Source organism: Tachyglossus aculeatus, chromosome 11, assembly GCF_015852505.1.
Source record: "Tachyglossus aculeatus isolate mTacAcu1 chromosome 11, mTacAcu1.pri, whole genome shotgun sequence".
Classification (NCBI taxonomy): Eukaryota; Metazoa; Chordata; class Mammalia; order Monotremata; family Tachyglossidae; genus Tachyglossus; species Tachyglossus aculeatus.
In genome coordinates, this window is record NC_052076.1 from 18,385,148 (window position 1) to 18,406,811 (window position 21,664).

General features: G+C 55.0%; 2 protein-coding genes across 2 annotated transcripts; both read left to right on the forward strand.

Annotated features, from left to right (window-relative positions):
- Nucleotides 1-6,209: 6,209 nt before the first annotated feature.
- Nucleotides 6,210-7,885, forward strand: RAMP2 (receptor activity modifying protein 2). Its single transcript, XM_038754455.1, has 4 exons — nucleotides 6,210-6,304; nucleotides 6,499-6,579; nucleotides 7,270-7,375; nucleotides 7,488-7,885. The coding sequence occupies exons 1-4, from the start codon at nucleotides 6,232-6,234 to the stop codon at nucleotides 7,741-7,743; spliced, it is 516 nt and encodes a 171-aa protein (XP_038610383.1). The 5' UTR covers nucleotides 6,210-6,231; the 3' UTR covers nucleotides 7,744-7,885.
- Nucleotides 7,886-16,321: 8,436 nt separating this feature from the next.
- VPS25 (vacuolar protein sorting 25 homolog) lies at nucleotides 16,322-21,557 on the forward strand. The gene is made up of 6 exons (XM_038754094.1): nucleotides 16,322-16,474; nucleotides 16,588-16,733; nucleotides 19,350-19,403; nucleotides 19,615-19,703; nucleotides 20,324-20,399; nucleotides 21,175-21,557. Exons 1-6 carry the CDS (start codon nucleotides 16,422-16,424, stop codon nucleotides 21,285-21,287), a joined length of 531 nt encoding a protein of 176 aa, XP_038610022.1. The 5' UTR covers nucleotides 16,322-16,421; the 3' UTR covers nucleotides 21,288-21,557.
- The last annotated feature ends 107 nt before the right edge of the window (nucleotides 21,558-21,664 follow it).

A 21,664-nucleotide genomic window follows, 5' to 3' on the forward strand; every position in this document is an offset into this window, starting at 1 on the left:
ATTCAGAATCACAGTCAATGGTCGTTCTTGAGTGCCTGCTGTGTGCAAAACACTGTTAATTATCTCTTGGGAGAGAATCATAGAGTTGGTAGGCCTGATCCCTGCCATAGTTTCCAGTCTGTGGTGGACAGTTACCCCCTCACCACACCACCACCCCTCGTTCTGTGCTACACCCCAAACTGCACAGTTTACAGTCAGTCATATTTATTGAGTGCTTACTACGTGCAGAGCATACTAAGCGCTTGGGAAAGTACACTAGAACAGTAAACAGACACATTCCCTGCCCACAAAGAACTTACAGTCTAGAGGGGGAGACTTACCCCTCTTCCCCTGACAGTGGGTGCCACCCGCTTGTCCCTGTCTGCCTGGTCGCAGGCCCCTCCTGGCATGGACCAGATGGGTTTTTGGGGTGCCGGCCGGACCCCTCCGGTGCCTGGGAGCGCTCTCCCCAGCCGTGCACTTGTCCAACACACTCCTGGGGTCGCCTGAGCCCTCCCCCCAAGAGCCCACCCCTGCTCAGCCAGCAGGCCTGGGGACAGGGAGGGGGAGGGTCCCGTCCATCAGCGCTTAGAACAGTGCTTGGCCCATACTAAGCGTTTAACAAACAACATACTTATTACATTATGAGCGGGGCCAGTGGTCGTGGCAGGCGGGGTTGGGGCAATGGAGGCGGTGGAAAGCTCCCTGGGTGTCCCGGTCGGGGATCTCGGGGTGAGTTCCCCCGCCCCAAAGCAGGGGGAGGCTGGAATTCATTCATTCAATCGTATTTATTAATAATAATAATGGTATTTGTTAAGCGCTTACTATGTGCTGAGCACTGCTCTAAACTCTGAGGTAGATACAAGGTTATCAGGTTGTCCCATGTGGGGCTCACAGTCTTAATCCCCATTTTACAGATGAGGTAACCGAGGCACAGAGAAGTTAAGAAGCTTGCCCAAGGTCACGCAGCAGACAAGTGGCGGAGCCGGGATTAGAACCCACGTCCTCTGACTCCCAAGCCCCCGCTCTTTCCACCGAGCCACGCTGCTTTATTGAGCGCTTTCTGTGTGCAGAGTACTGTACTAGGCGCTTGGGAAGTACAATTCAGCAACAGAGACAATCCCCGTTCACAACGGGCTCACAGTCTAGAAGGGGGGGAGGCCGACTTCAAAACAAGTAAACAGGCATCAGTAGCATCATTATAAATAAATAGAATTAAAGATACATACACACCATTAGTAAAAATAAATAGAATTATAATTTTAAACGCATACATTTATACACAAGTGCTGTGGGGCGGGGAGGGGGAACAGCAAAGGGAGCGAGTCGGGGCGATGGGGAGGGGGAGCAGAGGAAAAGGGGGGCCTAGTCTGGGCTGGAATTCATTCATTCAATCAATCAATCAATCAATCGTATTTATTGAGCGCTTACTGTGTGCAGAGCACTGTACTAAGCGCTTGGGAAATACAAGTTGGCAACATATAGAGACAGTCCCTATCCAACAGTGGGCTCACAGTCTAAAAGGGGGAGTCACAGTCTAAAAGGGGGAGAATTTGATTGAATTCATTCATTCAATCTTGGCTCTGGGGCTATGGGGGGCCTGTGGGAGAAGCCCCCCAGGCCGTGTTTGGGTCTGGGGGCTTCGAGCCCACCTTGGAGGCCGCCTCCCGTTCGGCGGGCGTCGGCCGGGATCCCCGGGAGCCCGCGGAAGGCCGGGAATGCCAACCACCCGGCTCCGGCTGGGAGCGGAATAGGGAGTCTTTTCCCGTCGGGAATCCCCGGATTGAAAAGGCCCGTGTCCGAGCCGGGAATCCCGGCGTCCCCGGCTTGGAGCCCGGCCCGGAGAATGCAACCGTCTGTCCCAGCAAATAATGACTCTCCCCCAAGCCCTTCGAAGCCTTATTGAGGTCACACCTCCTCCAAGAGGCCTTCCCAATCTAAGCCCCTTCTTTCCTCATCTCCCACTCCCTTCTGCGTCGCCCTGACTTGCTCCCTCTGTTCTTCCCCCCTCCCAGCTCCGCAGCACTTATGTACAGAGCAGAAGCACTGTGGCTCAGTGGTTAGAGCACGGCCTTGGGAGTCAGAAGGTCAGGGGCTCTAATCCCGGTTCCGCCACATGTCTGCTGTGTGACCTTGGGCAAGTCAATTCCCTTCTCTCGGCTCAGTTCCCTCATCTGTAAAATGGGAATTAAGACTGTGAGCCCTAGGTGGGAAAGGGATCGTGTCCAAACTGACTAGCTTGTATTTCCCCCAGTGCTTAGAACAGTGCTTGGCACATAGTAAACACTTAAGTACAGTGCTCTGCACACAGTAAGCGCTCAATAAATACGATTGATGAAGTACCGCAGTTATTCTTAGTATTTATTAATTAAGTATTAATACCTGTCTCCCCCCGCCTTTAGACTGTAAACTCGTTGTAGACAGGGAATGTGTTTATTCTCCCAAGCGCTTAGTACAGTGCTCTGTACACAGTGAGCGCTCAATAAATACGTTTGAATGAAGAAATGAATGAATGAACTGAATCATTATAATAATAACGGCGTTTGTTAAGCGTTTACTATGCATCAAGCACTGTTCTAAGCCCTGAGGGAACGTAATCTGGTGGGGCTCACAGTCTTGAATATCCCTCTGAGGTGACCGAGGCCCAGAGAAGTTAAGTGACTTGCCCAAAGTCGCACAGCTAATCCACGACCTCTGACTCCTAAACCCGGGCTCTTTCCACTGTGCCATGCTGCTTCCTGAGCTGCCCATGCCCACCCCACTCCGGTAAGCGTTGGCGGGAGGGTATCAGGCCGAGGGTGCCCAGCCCCCGGGTAGGCCGAGGGACTCCAGGAGCGGGGAAAGGCTGTCTTAAGGTCGCTGGGCCCCTCCCCTCGACGGCAGAGGACCACCAGGGCTCCCAGGGGGTTTGCACAACCGTCTCCACCCGCGTCATCGCCCGGCCCGGCCCCTGCCCGGGGGTCAGCCCCGACAGCAACGCGGGGAGAGACCGGCCCCTGGGAGCAGGTGGTCGAAGAGCCAAGCCTGGGCTGGACCGGACAACGGCGGCTTCGGGGGGTCCAGCAGGAGAAGGGACCCCATCCGGGGTTCCAACAGCTGGTCCGGATTCATTCACTCAATCGTATTTATTGAGCACTCACCGAGTGCAGAGCACTGGACTAAACGCTTGGGAAGTCCCAGTCACTCATTCATTCATTCAATCGTATTTATTGAGCGCTTACTGTGCGCACAGCACTGTACTAAGCGCTTGGGAAGTACAAGTCGGCAACATTTAGAGACGGTCCCTACCCAGCAACGGGCTCACAGTCTAGAAGGGGGAGACAGACAACAAAACAAAACATGTGGACAGGTGTCAAGTCACCGGAATAAATAGAAGTAAAGCTTGATGCACATCATTAACAACATAAATAGTAAATATGTCCAAGTCGGCAACATATAGCGACGGTCCCTACCCAACAACGGGCTCACAGTCTAGAAGGGGCAGACAGACAACAAAATAAAACAAGCAGACAGGGATCCCTTTCCCCAGCCCCCGGCCCCATGCTCCTCCCTAGCTGGAGCCTGCCTGATAACCCCGGGCCTGGTAGCCCTCGGGCCTGGTAGCCCTGGCCCCAGGGTGGTTTAGGGGGGAAGCACAGACCCAGAGGGGTCGGAAAGGGGAGGTTGCTCTCTGGCCCCGGTGGCCTCGCCCCGAGCCGGGGCCCCGCAACCCCGGCCCCTGCCCTCCCTAATCGTGCCAAGGCCCAGAAGGCCGGGAAAACCCCGCCACCCACCCTGCCAACCTCCCAACCGCCCTCGGGCCGCTTGCTAGAAATTGCCCCACGACCGCTGCATGGGGAAGGAGCCTTGGCCGCTTAGAGTCAATCCTTTCATCTATTCATTCAGTCGTATTTATTGAGCGCTTACTGTGTGCGTAGCGCTTGGAAAGTACGGTACAGCAAATAATAATAATAATAATGGCATTTATTAAGCGCTTCCTATGTGCAAAGCTCGTTGTTGGGTAGGGACCGTCTCTATATGTCGCCAACTTGTACTTCCCGAGCGCTCAGTACAGTGCTCTGCACACAGTAAGCATTCAATAAATACGAATGAATGAATGAATGACTGCAAAGCACTGTTCTAAGAGCTGGGGAGGTTACAAGGTGATCAGGTTGTCCCACGGGGGGCTCACAGTCTTAATCCCCATTTTCCAGATGAGGTAACTGAGGGCCAGAGAAGGGTAATGACTGTGAGCCCACAGTTGGGTAGGGACCGTCTCTATATGTTGCCGACTTGTACTTCCCAAGCGCTTAGTACAGTGCTCTGCACACAGTAAGCGCTCAATAAATACGATTGATGATGATGATGATGACCGTCTCTATATGTTGCCGACTTGTACTTCCCAAGCGCTTAGTGCAGTGCTCTGCACACAGCAGGCGCTCAATAAATACGATTGAATGAATGGATGAGATGACTTGCCCAAAGTCACACAGCTGACAATTCCTAGTAAGCGCTTACCAAACACCGTCATTATGATTAATTGGATTTGACCCCACGACCTCTGACTCCAAAGCCCGTGCTCTTTCCACTGAGCCGCGCAAGAGAGACAGTCGCTGCCCACAATGGGCTTACAGTCTAGAGGACTCCTAACCTTTCCAGTTAAGGGAGGCTTCCTCCCTCCCTCCCTCCCTCCAGGCGCAAGCCGGCGACTAGGGCCGAGGTTCAGGGTGCCCTCTCCCGCTGCCCCCTCTGCCAGCTCCGGCCCCCGGCGCTGCCCAGCGGCTCTGGCCAGCTGCCTGTCCCTCTGCCCCGAGCCAGCGTGACCCTTCCCGCGGCCGGCGGGAGGGGCCGCTTCCCGGGCCCCGGTTCTGCCGCATGACTCAACCGCTGGCCCCGGCTCCGGGTGGCTGGCGGTCCGGCCCCACTCAGACCCCCGCGGGGTCACTGGCCGAGGCGTGTGGAGGGCAGGCCGCCGGCGGCCAGGGCGGACACCCTCCCTCCGTCCCTCCCTCTCCACCACGTGGATTGATTGCTGATCAACAACCCCCGTGACTAAGGGCTGGGGGCCCCCGGCCGGGAGAGGCCCCCGGGGGATCTTAGCTGGGGAGGGGCGGGTCGGTTCCCAGGCAGAGAGACCCCGGGGGGCCCGGAGAGGCGCAGGTGCTCTGGGAGTCCGCCTAGGAACCGACCCCACAAAGCCCCGGATCGTAGCCGGTCTCCAGTTCCCCCGCATCCCCCCACCCCAACCTCCCAGCTCTGTCTCCAGGGCTGAAAATTAGCCAGGGCCTGACCTTTCTCCAATTCTGGGGTCCGGGGTCCTCCTTGGAGACCCCCTCCAAAAGCTCCAGGGCCTCCACACCATGCCCCCTACCCTGGCAGATACTCTTGGCCCCCTTCAATCAATCAATCAATCGTATTTATTGAGCGCTTACTGTGCGCAGAGCACTGGACTAAGCGCTTGGGAAGTCCAAGTTGGCAACATAGAGAGACAGTCCCTACCCAACAGTGGGCTCACAGTCTAAAAGGGGGAGACAGAGAGCAAAACCAAACGTACTAACAAAATAAAATAAATAGAATAGATATGTACAAGTAAAATAAATAAATAGAGTAATAAATATGTACAAACATATATACATATATACAGGTATATACATATATACCCCCTTGAATGTCGAGGTGAGTCCCTTCTGGAATAGGACGGTGAGACCCCCACGACGCGCACTCCCCTTCCTGCTTCTCCTCCTCTTCCTCCCTCTCCTATCTCCATCCCAACCCTTCCCTTGCCCTGGAGCAGTGCTCATTCTGGCCCGTGGGTCAGTGTCGTGGTCAGTGCCTGAAAACTGGCCTCCAGCCCTTCCTTGCCGGGCTCCAGCTCCCGCTCCTCCTCCGCCTCCGAGGCCCCGGGGAGGGCCGGGCCGGGGTCCTGGGGCGGAGGTGGGGGGCGCCGGGCCTACCCTCCCGTTGGCCCGGCCCGGCCGAGGCTGACATCAACGGGTGTTGGCCCTGGGAAAGGACACGCTGAGCCGCCTGGCGCGGGCCCCGCTCCAGGCGGGAAACCGGGAGAGGGGCGGCAGGTCCGGACCCCCCGGGAAAAGGGGGGAGGAGGGAGAGCCGGGGACCCTCGCCCCCCGGCCCGGTCCCCGCCCCCCACGTGTCCGCGGCCGGTCCAGCCCAGCGGAGGAAACGGCGCCGCTTCCTGCGGGTCCGGCCCGGATAAAGGCGGCTCCCCCGCCGGGCCCCGCCGCCGTCTCCGCCGGTGCCGCTGGCCACACCATGGGTCCGGGCTGGGCGGCCCCCGACGGCCCCGGCCCCCGGCCCCTGCTCCTGCTCCCGCTCCTGCTGTGGGGTGAGTAGGGGAAAGCCCCCCGTGGGGCCGGGAGTGGGGGGCGCCGCCGCTCCGCCGTGGCAGGACCACGGCCAGGGCCCGGGGGCCGGAGGGGGGGACCCCCCTCTGTCCCCGCGGCCCCTTCCCTCCGGGCCCAAGTGGCCCGGGCCGCCCCCCGACCCGCCTCAGCCTCTTCCCCCCGGCCTCTCCCGCAGCCCTGCAGCCGGACGGCGCCCGCGCCCAGACGGACCCCACCGCCGCCCCCTTCCACCCCACCGACAGGGACGAACGGCCAAGTGAGTGGTCGCCGCGGGACAGGCCGCCCCCCCGCCCCCGCCCCAGCCTTCTCCCTCCTAAGGGAGCCTCGACCCCTCCCCAACAACTGTGCCAACTGTTCCGCACAATTCCGCCAGCTCGTTGGTTGCCCCAGGCCAGCTTCTTCACTGGCGACATACAAACAAACACACACAAACACCCAACCTCCCCCCATCCCGCTATTTCCTATCAATCAATCAATCAATCAATCAATCGTATTTATTGAGCGCTTACTGTGTGCAGAGCACTGTACTAAGCGCCTGGGAAGTACACGTTAGTAACATCTAGAGACGGTCCCTACCCAACACCGGGCTCGCAGTCTAGAAGGGGGAGACAGGCAACAAAACCAAACATCCTAACAAAATGAAGCGGGGGAGAGTCGTGGTCCGGGGGCTCTGAGGAGGAGGGGCGGCCGAACCGCCCCCCACGAGCCCGTCGGAGGCCGGCCCGAAGGGGGGAGTGGAGCGGGGGGCACTCACTATCACTCTGTCCCCTCTCTTTGGCCAGCATAACCCTGACCGCTCGCTCTAAGTGACCCCCTCATTGGGCAGCACGGCCCCCCACCCCCTCCAGAGCAGCCCCGCCTTCGGGCTCTCCCCTCCCGTCCCTCCAGCGGGGTCGGGGGCTCCGGGAGGCCGGGGGCAGAGGGATGGATGGTGGTCTTCCCACAGTGCCGGTTAACTACTCGTCCCGGGCCTACTCCTGCTGGTACCAGTACGAAGAACGCATGGTCAACATCCACAGGCAGGACCGGTGCCTCTGGGACGTCATCAGCAGGTAGAGGGGTGGGGAGGAGGGTCTGGGGGCGGCGGTCCGGGCCTAAAGAGTCCGTCTGTGGGGTCGCCCACCCACCCCACCGCTCGGCCCCCTCCACCACCTGCCCCCTTAGGCCTTACAGCGAGCTGCAGAGCTGCCTGGAGCTGGGGGCCGAGGAGAGGCAGCTGGGCTACCCCAACCCCTTGGCCGAGGACATCATCCTCCACAGTCACTTCACCTACTTCGCCAACTGCTCGCTGGTGCGCCCCGCCTTCGGGGACCCCCCCGAGGACCTGCTTCTGGCCATGATCATCGCCCCCATCTGCCTCATCCCCTTCCTCGTTACCCTGGTCGTGTGGCGCAGCAAGGACGGCGAGACCCAAGCCTAGCGTGGACACCCTCTTCCCCCTTCTAGACTGTGAGCCCGTCGTGGGGTAGGGACCGTCTCTGGCTGTGGCCGATTTGTACTTCCCAAGCACTTAGTCCAATGCTCTGCATGCAATAAGTGCTCAATAAATACTATTGAGTGAATGAGTGAATGGACCCTCACCTCCCGGCCCCCCCGGATCTCCAACCCCAGCCGTCGGGAGGAGGGGACACGCTCTGCACCGGGGAGGGGTGGGGGGCGCGAAGGGGCTGGGTGGGGGGACTCCCACCCCTCGCCCCCTTCCCCTATTGTTTGGAGGAAAGTAGCCTCGGGCTGCAGAGTTTTGGAGCCTTCGCATTGTCTCCCTGCCGGCCGCCCCGTCGGGGCCACGTGTTTTAGCTCCCAAAGAAGCAGCGTGGCTCAGTGGAAAGAAGTTCGAGATCATGGGTTCAAATCCCGGCTCCGCCAATGGTCAGCTGTGTGACTTCGGGCGAGTCACTTCGCTTCTCTGGGCCTCAGTTCCCTCGTCTGGAAAATGGGGATGAAGACTGTGAGCGTGGGACAACCTGATCACCTTGTAAGCGCTTTAGTGCAGTGCACTGCACACAGTAAGCGCTCAATAAATACGGTTGAATGACTGAATGCCCCGGACGGTCCCCGCCCCTGGGTGCCCTCTCTCCCCTCCCCCCTGCCCAGAAGTGGTGAGAAACGATCCGCTTTTCCTTCTCCGTCGGGCGGGGTCTTTCCTGTCGCTGCCCTGGGCTCCCCAGCGCCAGGAAACAGCCAGGAAGCGACTCCCATCCGGACAGAGGTTGGGGCGGGCGGAGGTTGGGACAGATGGAAGAGAGGGGGGCGGGGACTCGGGGGCGGCTGTTTCCCAAAAGAGGAAGGCGCCCCCAAAATGGGGAGAGGGGAGGGTCCCGCGGCGTCTCCCCTCCAGCCCCCTCCCCTTCCTTCCCTTCGCCCCCGAGAGCCCCGCAGACACAGAGCGAGAAATAAAGAGAGCAGGGCCGGCCGCGGCCTCGGGAAAGAGGGGCGATGGGGTTGGGGGCTTCCTGCCCCCCGCCCCCTTCTTCTAGAAGAAGAAGCGTGGGTTTAGGAGTCAGCATCATCATCATCAATCGTATTTATTGAGCGCTTACCGTGTGCAGAGCACTGGACTAAGCGCTTGGGAAGTCCAAGTTGGCAACATCTAGAGACAGTCCCTACCCAACAGTGGGCTCACAGTCTAAAAGGGGGAAACAGAGAATAAAACCAAACATACTAACAAAATAAAATAAATAGAATCGATATGTACAAGTAAAATAAATAAATAGAGTAATAAATGTGTACAAGCATATATACATATATACAGGTGCTGGGGGGAAGGGAAGGAGGTAAAATGGGGGGATGGAGAGGGGGACGAGGGGGAGAGGAAGGAAGGGGCTCAGTATGGGAAGGCCTCCTGGAGGAGGTGAGCTCTCAGTAGGGCCTTGAAGGAAGAGAGCTAGCTTGGCGGATGGGCAGAGGGAGGGCATTCCAGGCCCGGGGGGTGACGTGGGCCGGGGGTCGACGGCGGGACAGGCGAGAACGAGGTACGGTGAGGAGATTAGCAGGAGTCAGAGGGTGTGGGTTCCAATCCTGGCTCCGCCACTTGTCTGCAGCGTGGTTCAGTGGAAAGAGCCCGGGCTTGGGAGGCAGAGGACGTGGGTTCTAATCCCGCCTCCACCACTGGTCCGCTGTGTGGCCTTAGGCAAGTCACTTCATTCCTTCCTTCCTTCCTTCATTCAATCGTATTTATTGAGCGCTCCGCCCCCTTCTTCGAGAAGAAGCGTAGGTTTAGGAGTCAGAAGGGGTGGGTTCCAATCCTGGCTCCGCCACTTACCTGCAGCGTGGTTCAGTGGAAAGAGCCCGGGCTTGGGAGGCAGAGGACGTGGGTTCTAATCCCGCCTCCACCACTTGTCCTTTGTGTGGACTTCATTCATTCCTTCCTTCATTCAATCGTATTTCTTGAGCGCTTACTGTGTGCTGAGCACTGTACTAAGCGCTTGGGAAGTGCAAGTCGGCAACATATAGAGGCGGCCCCTACCCAACAACGGGCTCACAATCTAGAAGACTGAACACAAGAGCACTTAAATTCTCTGTGCCCCAGTTACCTCCTCTGTAAAATGGGAATTAAGACAGTGAGCCTCACGTGGGACAACCTGATTACCCTATATCTACCCCAGTGCTTAGAACAGTGCTTAACACATAGTAAGCGCTTAACAAATACCATAATAATAATTATTATTGTCTGCTGTGGGAATTTGGGCAAGCCATCTGCCCAGCTTCTCTGTGCCTCAAAATGGGGATGAAGACTGTGAGCCCCACGTGGGACAACCTGAGTTCCTTGTATCTACCCCAGCGCTTAGAACAGTGCTGGGCGCATAGTGAGCGCTTAACCAATGTCATCATTATTATCATTATTATTCAACCCCCACCCCCGTCCCGGACCCCGGGGGGAGGCGCAGTCCGGCCGGACGCTGAACCCCGGTGATGGTCCCAGGCATTGGAGGGCACAGGCAACCCTGCCCGAGGAATCCCCTCCCGGGCAGAGCCCCGTAGCTCCCCCGGGGCCGGGTCACCTCTGCACCGCGGGGCCACTCCTCTGCCCCACCTCCGACCGAGTGCCACCTGTTGCCCCCTGCCCCTGCCCCCAAATGTCCACCACCCCATCGCGCACAGCCAGGCCCAGGCCCCCTTGGCCTCCCCTGGTCTGGGGTCCCCATGGAGGACCCGCCGGCCTCCCATCTTGTCTGGTGGACCCCCCTGCTTCCCAGTTCATTCAGTCAGTCGTATTGATTGAGCGCTTCCTGTGTGCAGAGCACTGTACTAAGCGCTTGAGAAGTACAAATCGGCAACCGATAGAGCCGGCCCCTACCCTGCCTCCGACTTGCCCGGCAGGGCCTCTCTTCCTCCCGCTTGTGCCCCACCTCTCAGACCCCCTGTGTGCAGAGCACTGTACTAAGCACTTGGGAAGTACAAGTTGGCAACATATACAGATGGTCCCTACCCAACAGCGGGCTCACAGTCTCGAAGGGGGCTCATCTGTATAATGGGTATTGAGACTGGGAGCCCCCCGTGGGACAACCTGATCACTTTGTAACCTCCCCAGAGCTTGGAACAGTGCTTACCACATAGTAAGCACTTAATAAATGCCGTCATTATTATTATTATTACAAGGTCATCAGGTTGTCCCATGTGGGGCTCCCAGTCTTAATCAGCCTCACAGACTCCCTGCCTTCGACTTATCTGATCTCCCCCCACTGTCTCCGACTTGTCCGACGCCCCCCGCCCCAACTTTCCCGGCGGACCACCCCCCCAGCTCCCCCAGCCCGCACCTTGACTTATCTGATGGCCCCTCAGAGAAGCAGAGTGGCTCAGTGTTAACAGCCCGGGCTTGGGAGTCAGAGGTCGTGGGTTCTAATCCCTGCTCTGACACGTCAGCTGTGTGACTTTAATAATTAATAATAATGATAATAATAATGATGGTATTTGTTAAGCTCTTACTATGTGCAAAGCACTGTTCTAAGCGCTGGGAGGTTACAAGGTGATCAGGTTGTCCAACGTGGGGGCTCACAGTCTTCACCCCTATTTTACAGATGAGGGAACTGAGGCCCAGAGAAGTTAAGTGACTTGCCCCCGCACCCTCCTCTGCCGCTAATCTCCTCACCGTACCTCGTTCTCGCCTGTCCCGCCATCGACCCCCGGCCCACGTCACCCCCCGGGCCTGGAATGCCCTCCCTCTGCCCATCCGCCAAGCTAGCTCTCTTCCTCCCTTCGAGGCCCTACTGAGAGCTCACCTCCTCCAGGAGGCCTTCCCAGACTGAGCCCCCTCCTTCCTCTCCCCCTCGTCCCCCCTCCATCCCCCTCGTCTTACCTCCTTCCCTTCCCCACAGCACCTGTATGTATGTATATATGTTTGTTCATATTTATTACTCTATTTATTTATTTATTTTACTTGTACATATCTATTCTATTTATTTTAGTTTGTTAATATGTTTGGTTTTGTTCTCTGTCTCCCCCTTCTAGACTGTGAGCCCACTGTTGGGTAGGGACTGTCTACTTCCCAAGCGCTTAGTACAGTGCTCTGCACACAGTAAGCGCTCAATAAATACAATTGATTGATTGATTCTGCTTCTTTGGGCAAGTCACTTAACTTCTCTGGGCCTCAGTGCCCCAATGACCTCATCTGTAAAATGGGGATTAACAACAATAATAATAATAATAGCATTTATTAGGCTCTTACTATGTGCAAAGCACTGTTCTAAGCGTTGAGGAGGTTACAAGGTGATCAGGTTGTCCCACGGGCGGCTCCCAGTCTTAATCCCCATGAGGTAATGGAGGCCCAGAGAAGTTAAGTGACTTGCCCAAAGTCACACGGCTGACAATTGGCAGACAGGGGATTTGAACCCATGACCTCTGACTCCAAAGCCCAGGCTCTTTCCACTGAACTATGCTGCTTCTCAAGCTGCTTCTGCTTCTTTGGGCAAGTCACTTAACTTCTCTGTGCCCCAATGACCTCATCTGTAAAATGGGGATTAATAATAATAATAATAATAATAATGGCATTTATTAGGCTCTTACTATGTGCAAAGCACTGTTCTAAGTGCTGAGGAGGTTACAAGGTGATCAGGTTGTCCCACGGGGGGCTCCCACTCTTAATCCCTATGAGGTAACGTAGGCCCACAGAAGTGAAGTGACTTGCCCAAAGTCACACAGCTGACAATTGGCGGCGTGGAATTAGAACCCACGACCTCTGACTCCAAAGCCCGGGCTCTTTCCACTGAGCCACGCTGATTAAGACTGGGAGCCCCACGTGGGACAACCCGATGATCTTGTAATAATAATAATAATAATAATAATAATAATAATAATAATAATAATAATAATGGCATTTATTAAGTGCTTACTATGTGCCAAGTACTGTTCCAAGCTCTGGGGAGGTTACAAGGTGATCAGGTTGTCCCATGGGGGGCTCCCAGTCTTAATCCCCATTTGACAGATGAGGGGACTGTGAGCCCGCTGTTGGGTAGGGACTGTCTCTATATGTTGCCGACTTGTACTTCCCAAGCGCTTAGTCCAGTGCTCTGCACACAGTAAGCGCTCAATAAATACGATTGAATGAATGAACTGGGGCACAGAGAAGTCACCCAGCTGACAATTGGCAGAGCGGGAATTCGAACCCGTGACCTCTGACTCCAAAGCCTGGGCTCTTTCCACTGAGCTTAGTCCAGTGCTCCGCACACAGTAAGCGCTCAATAAATATGACTGAATGAATGAACTGGGGCACAGAGAAGTCACCCAGCTGACAATTGGCAGAGCGGGATTCGAACCCATGATCTCTGACTCCAAAGCCCGGGCTCTTTCCACTGAGCTTAGTCAGTGCTCTGCACACAGTCAGCGCTCAATAAATAATAATAATAATAATGTTGGTATTTGTTAAGCGCTTACTATGTGCAAAGCACTGTTCTAAGCACGGGGTAGATACAAGGTAATCAGGTTGTCCCATGTGGGGCTCAGAGTCTTCATCCCCATTTTTACAGATGAGGGAACTGAGGCCCAGAGAAGTTAAGTGACTTTCCCAAAGTCACCCAGCTGACAATTGGCAGAACAGGGATTTGAACCCGTGACCTCTGACTCCAAAGCCTGGGCTCTTTCCACTGAGCTTAGTCCAGTGCTCTGCACACAGTAAGCACTCAATAAATACAACTGAATGAATGAACTGGGGCACAGAGAAGTCACCCGGCTGACAATTGGCAGAGCGGGGATTCGAACCTGTGACCTCCGACTCCAAAGCCCGGGCTTTTTCCACTGAGCTTAGTCCAGTGCTCTGCACACAGTAAGCGCTCCATAAATACGACTGAATGAATGAACTGGGGCACAGAGAAGTCACCCAGCTGACAATTGGCAGAGCTGGGATTTGAACCTGTGACCTCTGACTCCAAAGCCCGGGCTTTTTCCACTGAGCTTAGTCCAGTGCTCCGCACACAGTAAGTGCTCAATAAATATGACTGACTGAATGAACTGGGGCACAGAGAAGTCACCCAGCTGACAATTGGCAGAGCGGGGATTTGAATCCATGACCTCTGACTCCAAAGCCCGGGCTCTTTCCACTGAGCCGAGAACAGCGGTCGGCGCACAGTAAGCGCTGACCAAATCCCATCATCATCATTATTATTATAGTCCTGGGGCTCCAGATGGAACTGAGGCCCAGAGAAGTGAAGTGACTTGTCCAAGGTCACACAGCTGACAAGCGGTGGAGTCGGGATTTGAACCCCTGACCTCTGACTCCAAAGCCCGGGCTCTTGCCACTGAACCACACTGCTTCTCTATACTGTACTATACTAAACTGTAATATACTATATACTATCCTATTCCCAAGCGCTTAGTACACTGCTCTACGCACTTTAACCGCTCAATCATCATCATCATCATCAATCGTATTTATTGAGCGCTTACTATGTGCAGAGCACTGTACTAAGCGCTTGGGAAGTACAAATTGGCAACATATAGAGACAGTCCCTACCCAACGGTGGGCTCACAGTCTAAAAGGGGGAGACAGAGAACAAAACCAAACATACTAACAAAATAAAATAAATAGGATAGATATGTACAAGTAAAATAAATAAATAAATAGAGTAATAAATATGTACAAACATATATACATATATACAAGTCAATAAATAAATACGATTGAATGAATGAACGATACAGTTCCCAAAGCTTTATCTTCCTGTATATATGTTTGTACATATTTGTTACTCTATTTATTTATTTATTTATTTATTTTGCTTGTACATATCTATTCCATTTAACTTATTTTGTTAGTATGTTTGGTTTTGTTCTCCGTCTCCCCCTTTTAGACTGTGAGCCCACTGTTGGGTAGGGACTGTCTCTCTATGTTGCCAACTTGGACTTCCCAAGCGCTTAGTCCAGTGCTCTGCACACAGTAAGTGCTCAATAAATACGATTGATGATGATGATAGTCGGGCCTGGAATGCCCTCCCTCTGCCCATCCACCAAGCTAGCTCTCTTCCTTCAAGGCCCTACTGAGAGCTCACCTCCTCCAGGAGGCCTTCCCAGACTGAGCCCCTTCCTTCCTCTCCCTCTCGTGCCCCTCTCCATCCCCCCATCTTACCTCCTTCCCTACCCCACAGCACCTGTATATATGTATATATGTTTGTACATATTTATTACTCTATTTATTTATCTATTTATTTTACTTGTACATATCTATTCTATTTATTTTATTTTGTTAGTATGTTTGGTTTTGTTTTTAGACTGTGAGCCCGCTGTTGGGTAGGGACTGTCTCTCTATGTTGCCAGCTTGGACTTCCCAAGTGCTTACTCCAGTGCTCTGCACACAGTAAGCGCTCAATAAACCTCCCTCTTACCCCCTTCCCTTCCCCACAGCACCTGTATATATGTTTGTACATATTTATTGCTCTATTTATTTATTTATTTTACTTGTACATATCTATTCTATTTTATTTTGTAGTATGTTTTGTTTTGTCTCCCCCTTCCAGACTGTGAGCCCACTGTTGGGTAGGGGACTGTCTCTCTATGTTGCCAACTTGAACTTCCCAAGCGCTTAGTCCAGTGCTCGGCACACAGTAAGCGCTCAATAAACCTCCTTCTTACCTCCTTCCCTTCCCCACAGCACCTGTGTATATGTATATATGTTTGTACATATTTATTACTCTATTTATTTATTTATTTATTTTACTTGTACCTATCTATTCTATTTTATTTTGTAGTATGTTTGGTTTTGTCTCCCCCTTTTAGACTGTGAGCCCACTGTTGGGTAGGGACCGTCTCTCTATGTTGCCAGCTTGGACTTCCCAAGCGCTTAGTCCAGTGCTCTGCACACAGTAAGCGCTCAATAAACCTCCTTCTTACCTCCTTCCCTTCCCCACAGCACCTGTATATATGTATATATGTTTGTACATATTTATTACTCTATTTATTTATTTTACTTGTACATATCTATTCTATTTTATTTTGTAGCATGTTTGGTTTTGTCTCCCCCTTCTAGACTGTGAGCCCACTGTTGGGTAGGGACCGTCTCTCTAGGTTGCCAGCTTGGACTTCCCAAGCGCTTAGTCCAGTGCTCTGCACACAGTAAGCGCTCAATAAACCTCCTTCTTACCCCCTTCCCTTCCCCACAGCACCTGTATATATGTTTGTACATATTTATTACTCTATTCATTTATTTTACTTGTACCTATCTATTCTATTTAGTAGTATGTTTGGTTTTGTCTCCCCCTTTTAGACTGTGAGCCCACTGTTGGGTAGGGGACCGTCTCTCTATGTTGCCAACTTGGACTTCCCAAGCGCTTAGTCCAGTGCTCTGCACACAGTAAGCGCTCAATCAATACGATTGATGATGATGATGATAGCCGGCCGTCGGAACTCGAGGGCCGGAACGAAAAGAGCCCGGAACGTTGTGTCGGCGGCTCGCCCTGGCGGTGAGCGCGCCGGCCCGCTGACGGGAGAGGCCCGCCCCGCCCCTCGGCTCCTTCATTCATTCATTCAGTCCTATTTATTGAGCGCCTACGGTGTGCAGAGCGCTGTACTGAGCGCTTGGGAAGGCCAAGGTGGCAACATAGAGAGCCAGCAGCGGGCTCACAGGTGGAGACGGGCTCGGCTGGGCCCTGACAAGGCCTTCACCGCGCGACGATGGCGACCAGCTTCGAGTGGCCTTGGCAGTACCGCTTCCCTCCCTTTTTCACGTGAGAACCAGCCCCCCCCCCACCCCCGCCCTCCCCCCTCCGTGCCGGTTGACCCCTGACCTTTGACCCCCGCCCCTCCGTGCCGGTTGACCCCTGACCCCCTCCCCTCCCAGGCTGCAGCCCAACATGGATACGCGGCAGAAGCAGCTGTCCGCCTGGTGCTCCCTCGTTTTGTCCTTCTGCCGCCTGCACAAGCAGAGCTCCATGACGATGATGGAGGCGCAGGACAGCCCCCTCTTCAACAACACCCGGCTGCAACGTATCCTGCCTGGGCACCCCCCCCCTCCAGTCCTCCCAGTCGTCATCATCATCAATCGTATTTAGTGAGCGCTCACTGGGTGCAGAGCACCGGACTCAGCGCTTGGGAAGTACAAGTTGGCAACATAGAGAGCGAGCCATCATCATCATCATCAGTCGTATTTAGTGAGCGCTTACTGTGTGCAGAGCACTGGACTCAGCGCTTGGGAAGTACAAGTTGGCAACATAGAGAGCCAGCCATCATCATCATCAGTCGTATTTAGTGAGCGCTTACTGTGTGCAGAGCACCGGACTCAGCGCTTGGGAAGTACAAGTTGGCAACATAGAGAGCCAGCCATCATCATCATCAGTCGTATTTAGTGAGCGCTTACTGTGGGCAGAGCACCGGACTAAGCGCTTGGGAAGTACAAGTTGGCAACATAGAGAGACAGTCATCATCATCATCAATCGTATTTAGTGAGCGCTTACTGTGTGCAGAGCACCGGACTGAGCGCTTGGGAAGTACAAGTTGGCAACATATAGAGACAGTCATCATCATCAATCGTATTTATTGAGCGCTTACTGTGTGCAGAGCACTGGACTAAGCGCTTGGGAAGTACAAGTTGGCAACATATAGAGACAGTCGTCATTATCATCATCAATCATATTTATTGAGCGCTTACTGTGTGCAGAGCACCGGGCTAAGCGCTTGGGAAGTCCAAGTTGGCAACATAGAGAGACAGTCATCATCATCATCAATCGTATTTAGTGAGCACTTACTGTGTGCAGAGCACTGGACTAAGCGCTTGGGAAGTACAAGTTGGCAACATATAGAGACAGTCGTCATTATCATCATCAATCATATTTATTGAGCGCTTACTGTGTGCAGAGCACCGGGCTAAGCGCTTGGGAAGTCCAAGTTGGCAACATAGAGAGACAGTCATCATCATCATCAATTGTATTTAGTGAGCGCTTACTGTGTGCAGAGCACTGGACTAAGCGCTTGGGAAGTCCAAGTTGGCAACATAGAGAGACAGTCCCTACCCAACAGTGGGCTCACAGTCTAAAAGGGGCCTCTGCGGTCCCCTAACCCCGCCCCTCCACTAATAATAACGAGCGTGGCTCATTTTCTTTTGTTAGCGTGTTTGGTTTTGTTCTCTGTCTCCCCCTTTTAGACTGTGAGCCCACTGTTGGGTAGGGACTGTCTCTATATGTTGCCAAGTTGTACTTCCCAAGCGCTTAGTCCAGTGCTCTGCACCCAGTAAGCGCTCAATAAATACGATTGATGATGATGATGATGATGGCATTTATTAAGCGCTTACTACGTACTGTTCTAAGCACTGGGGAGGTCACAGGGTGATCAGGCTGCCCCACGGGGGGGCTCACGGTCCTAATCGCCACTTTACAGATGAGGTAATGAGGCCCAGAGAAGTGACTTGCCCAAAGTCACACAGCTGACAATTGGCGGAGCCGGGGTTTGAACCCATGACCTTCGACTCCAAAGCCCATGCTCTTTCCACTGAGCCACGCTGCTTCTCTCCTCCACATTCATTCATTCAATCGTATTTATTGAGCGCTTACTGTGTGCAGAGCACTGTACTCATCAATCAATCAATTGTATTTATTGAGCGCTTACTGTGTGCAGAGCACTGTACTAAGCGCTTGGGAAGTCCAAGTTGGCAACATCTAGAGACAGTCCCTACCCAACAGTGGGTTCACAGTCTAGAAGGGGGAGACAGAGAACAAAACCAAACATACTAACAAAATAAAATAAATAGAATAGATATGTACAAGTAAAATAGAGTAACAAATATGTACAAACATATATACAGGTGCTGAGGGGAAGGGAAGGAGGTAAGATGGGGAGGATGGAGAGGGGGACGGGAAGGAGGGGGCTCAGTCTGGGAAGGTCTCCTAACCTTGTAACCTCCCCAGCACAAGTAAAATAAATAGAGTAATAAATATGTACAAACATATATACATATATACAGGTGCTGAGGTAGATATGTACAAGTAAAATAGAGTAATAAATATGTACAAACATATACACAGGTACTGTGTACAAACATATATACAGGTGCTGTGGGGAAGGGAAGGAGGTAAGGCGGGGAGGATGGAGAGGGGGACAGGAAGGAGGGGGCTCAGACTAAGCGCTTGGAAAGTACAAGTCGGCAACATACAGACTGTGAGTCCACTGTTGGGTAGGGACTGTCTCTATATGTCAACAACTTGTACTTCCCAATCGCTTAGTACAGTGCTCTGCACACAGTAAGCGCTCAATAAATACGATTGATTGATTGGTATAGAGACGGTCCCCACCGAACAGTCCTGCCCCTTCCCCATCCCTTTACCGGTGCAGGGCTGGAAGGTGACACCCAGGTTGACCCCTGGGAGGGAATAGATGAGCCAAAGTGGGGGGGCTCAGGGACAAAGGGCCACAGGCCTGAGATCACCTTTGGGACCAGTTGGGAGAGGCGGGGGCAACGTAGGTGCGCCAAGAACCAGTTCAGCTCGAAGCTGTGACAGACGTGGCTGATTGGGAGAGCCAGGAGGGGCGTTGGCATCTCAGCCCCGATCGACTTTGGACATTCCCTGCCCCCATTCCCCGGTGCCCTTGCTTCCCTTAACACCGAGCCAGGGAAGCTGTCCGTCGAGTCCATCCAGGTGGTTTTGGAGGAGCTGCGGAAAAAAGGTGTGCCCAGCGTTGTACCCCCTGACCCTGTGCTCCCCCTACAATGCCCCCGCCCGCGTCCCCCTCCACCAGCCCCTGAACAAAGATCAGGCCACCCCTCCTCAAAGCGGGGGGCTCCGGCATGGATTGAGGATCCGGGAGGTGGGTTGGGATGTGATGGTGAAAGGAGAGTCCTTTTCTCCTTGGAACTTCCGACCCCTCTGCTCTCCAGGGAATCTCGAGTGGCTGGACAAGGGCAAGACCAGCTTTCTGGTACTGTGGCGGCGGCCAGAGGAGTGGGGGAAACTTATCTATCAGTGGGTGAGTGATGGCAACAGTCTGGGGGGAGCGCAGCATTCCTGGGCCCCCCTCCTTTCACCCACCTGCCCCCCCCCCCACCTTCTTGGGTTGGCGAGTGCCGAGGGCAAGGGGCGGCTGTTTGCCAACAGCTCTGACCACAGAGGGTCAACAAGGAAAGAGCAAAAAAAATCCCAGGAGCCACTCCCAGATGCCCTCTCCCCCAGGGCATATGATCTATAAAAAGGGACTTGTGTACCAGGGTTGGAGCAGGGCAAGGGCAAGGCCAGACTCACAGCCTGGCCAGAAACCCCAAACTCCTAGGGAGTAGGGGCGGGGCAGTGACAACATGTGGGAGATTCCCCCCCCACCCCCCCGAAACCAGACACCAGGAACCACCACCCTCTGGAACCCAGGGATGCTCTCCTCCCACACCGGAGGGGCTGTGGTTTGGATTGGGGGGTGGCTGTAAATAAAGTTTCTGAGTGACCACTGACGGCTCTAGGTTTCCCCTCCACCCCCCCCCATCTGAAGGCCAACCCCATCTGCCCAGCAGGCAGGCCTGAGGCTGTTCCAGGGAGGGGCTGGGAGGGTCCCACTGAGGGCCCTGCGGCCCCCCGCTCCCCTGCACCCTGTGTCTCCAGGTGGCAAAGAGCGGCCAGACCAACTCTGTTTTCACCCTGTATGAACTGAGCAGTGGGGACGACACGGAGGACGAGGGTAAGTTCTCCCACCACGGCTCCTCAGGGCGAGCCTTGGGTCGAGCCCACTCTTTGGGGACCTGTGTTGTCCTAGGTCGCCGCAGTCCACCTGTGTGCCCCATGCTCTCTGGTCTTTCCGCCCCACAGAGACCTCTCCCTGAATCCGGGGCTGGGGGAGAGGGGAGTCCCCTTCCGTGGAGCGCCTGGCTGCGGTGCCCTGGAGCCCCGGGCGGGCCACGTCCCCGCTGCAAGTCCCTGCTTGCCACCCCCTCACGCGGTCCTTGCAGTTGCCCCAGGACTCCGGTGTTGCAACCGGCCGGTCTGGGGGAGCTGTCGGGAGAGGAGCCCCCCCACCTTCCCAGCCCTCTCCCCTTCCCCGAAGCCAGCCTGGCTATGCGTGTCCTGGCCTGCCCCGAGACCGCCGTCACCCCAATGCATGTGTACACGCGTGCGCACGCACATACACAAAAATCTTTTTGCTGCGTTGCGGGTTGCCCTGCTCTCCCCAGGCGCCTGTACTTACGTCCAGGCCACCTGCCCTCCTCCTGGGCAGACTGAGTTGGTGGGGCGGGGGGGGCTCCCCTCGCCAACCAGGTCCTCTCCCACAAGGGCCAGGAACCGACCGGTCCCCTCCCCCAGATTCCTGTAGGAATCTCCCCTCCAGCTCCCTGTACCCAAGCAGCCAGCCTCAGGTGGGGCCCCGTGGGGGGTGAGGACTCTGCCGGAGCTCCTCGGGCCCCCAGCTTCATCCACCCTGCCGGCCCCTTGGGACCCGCTGACCGTTCCCTCCCTAGAGTTTCATGGGCTGGACGAGGCCACGCTGCTGCGGGCTCTGCAGGCGCTGCAGCTGGAGCACAAAGCCGAGGTCATCACCCTCAACGACGGGCGGGGGGTCAAGTTCTTCTAGGTGTGGGGCTGCCCCTTCACCTCCCCGTCGAGACGTGACCGACACCCAGAGGGGCCTGGAGTCTGGCCCCATCCCTACCGCGCACAGCCTCCTCTGCGGAGGAGGGGCTGGCCCCCCCGTACCCCCAAACCTAGACCTGGGCTGGGACCCGGGGGGTTGGGATGTCAGCTGCCGCTCGGGCTCTCACTGGGCACTGGTGCCCCTGGGGAGATGCCCGCCTGGGTGGGGCTAGGGGCTACCTGGTTCATGAAATTAAAGGAAGAAACTACTCTCCACTGCTCAGCTATATGTCCGAGTATGGCCACAGTGTGATCTCAGAGAGAGTGAGAGGAGAGTGAGTGTGTGCTGGCCGTGTGTATCTGTCAGCTAACTGGCCT

Excerpts from the sequence above, each read along its gene's own strand:
- RAMP2 (XM_038754455.1), top strand. The coding sequence starts at position 6,232 with ATGGGTCCGGGCTGGGCGGCCCCCGACGGCCCCGGCCCCCGGCCCCTG. Across the intron at positions 6,305-6,498 it reads GCTCCCGCTCCTGCTGTGGG|CCCTGCAGCCGGACGGCGCC; the intron begins GTGAGTAGGGGA and ends CCTCTCCCGCAG. Across the intron at positions 7,376-7,487 it reads CTCTGGGACGTCATCAGCAG|GCCTTACAGCGAGCTGCAGA; the intron begins GTAGAGGGGTGG and ends CTGCCCCCTTAG.
- VPS25 (XM_038754094.1), top strand. The coding sequence starts at position 16,422 with ATGGCGACCAGCTTCGAGTGGCCTTGGCAGTACCGCTTCCCTCCCTTT. Across the intron at positions 16,475-16,587 it reads CGCTTCCCTCCCTTTTTCAC|GCTGCAGCCCAACATGGATA; the intron begins GTGAGAACCAGC and ends CTCCCCTCCCAG. Across the intron at positions 19,404-19,614 it reads GGAGGAGCTGCGGAAAAAAG|GGAATCTCGAGTGGCTGGAC; the intron begins GTGTGCCCAGCG and ends TCTGCTCTCCAG.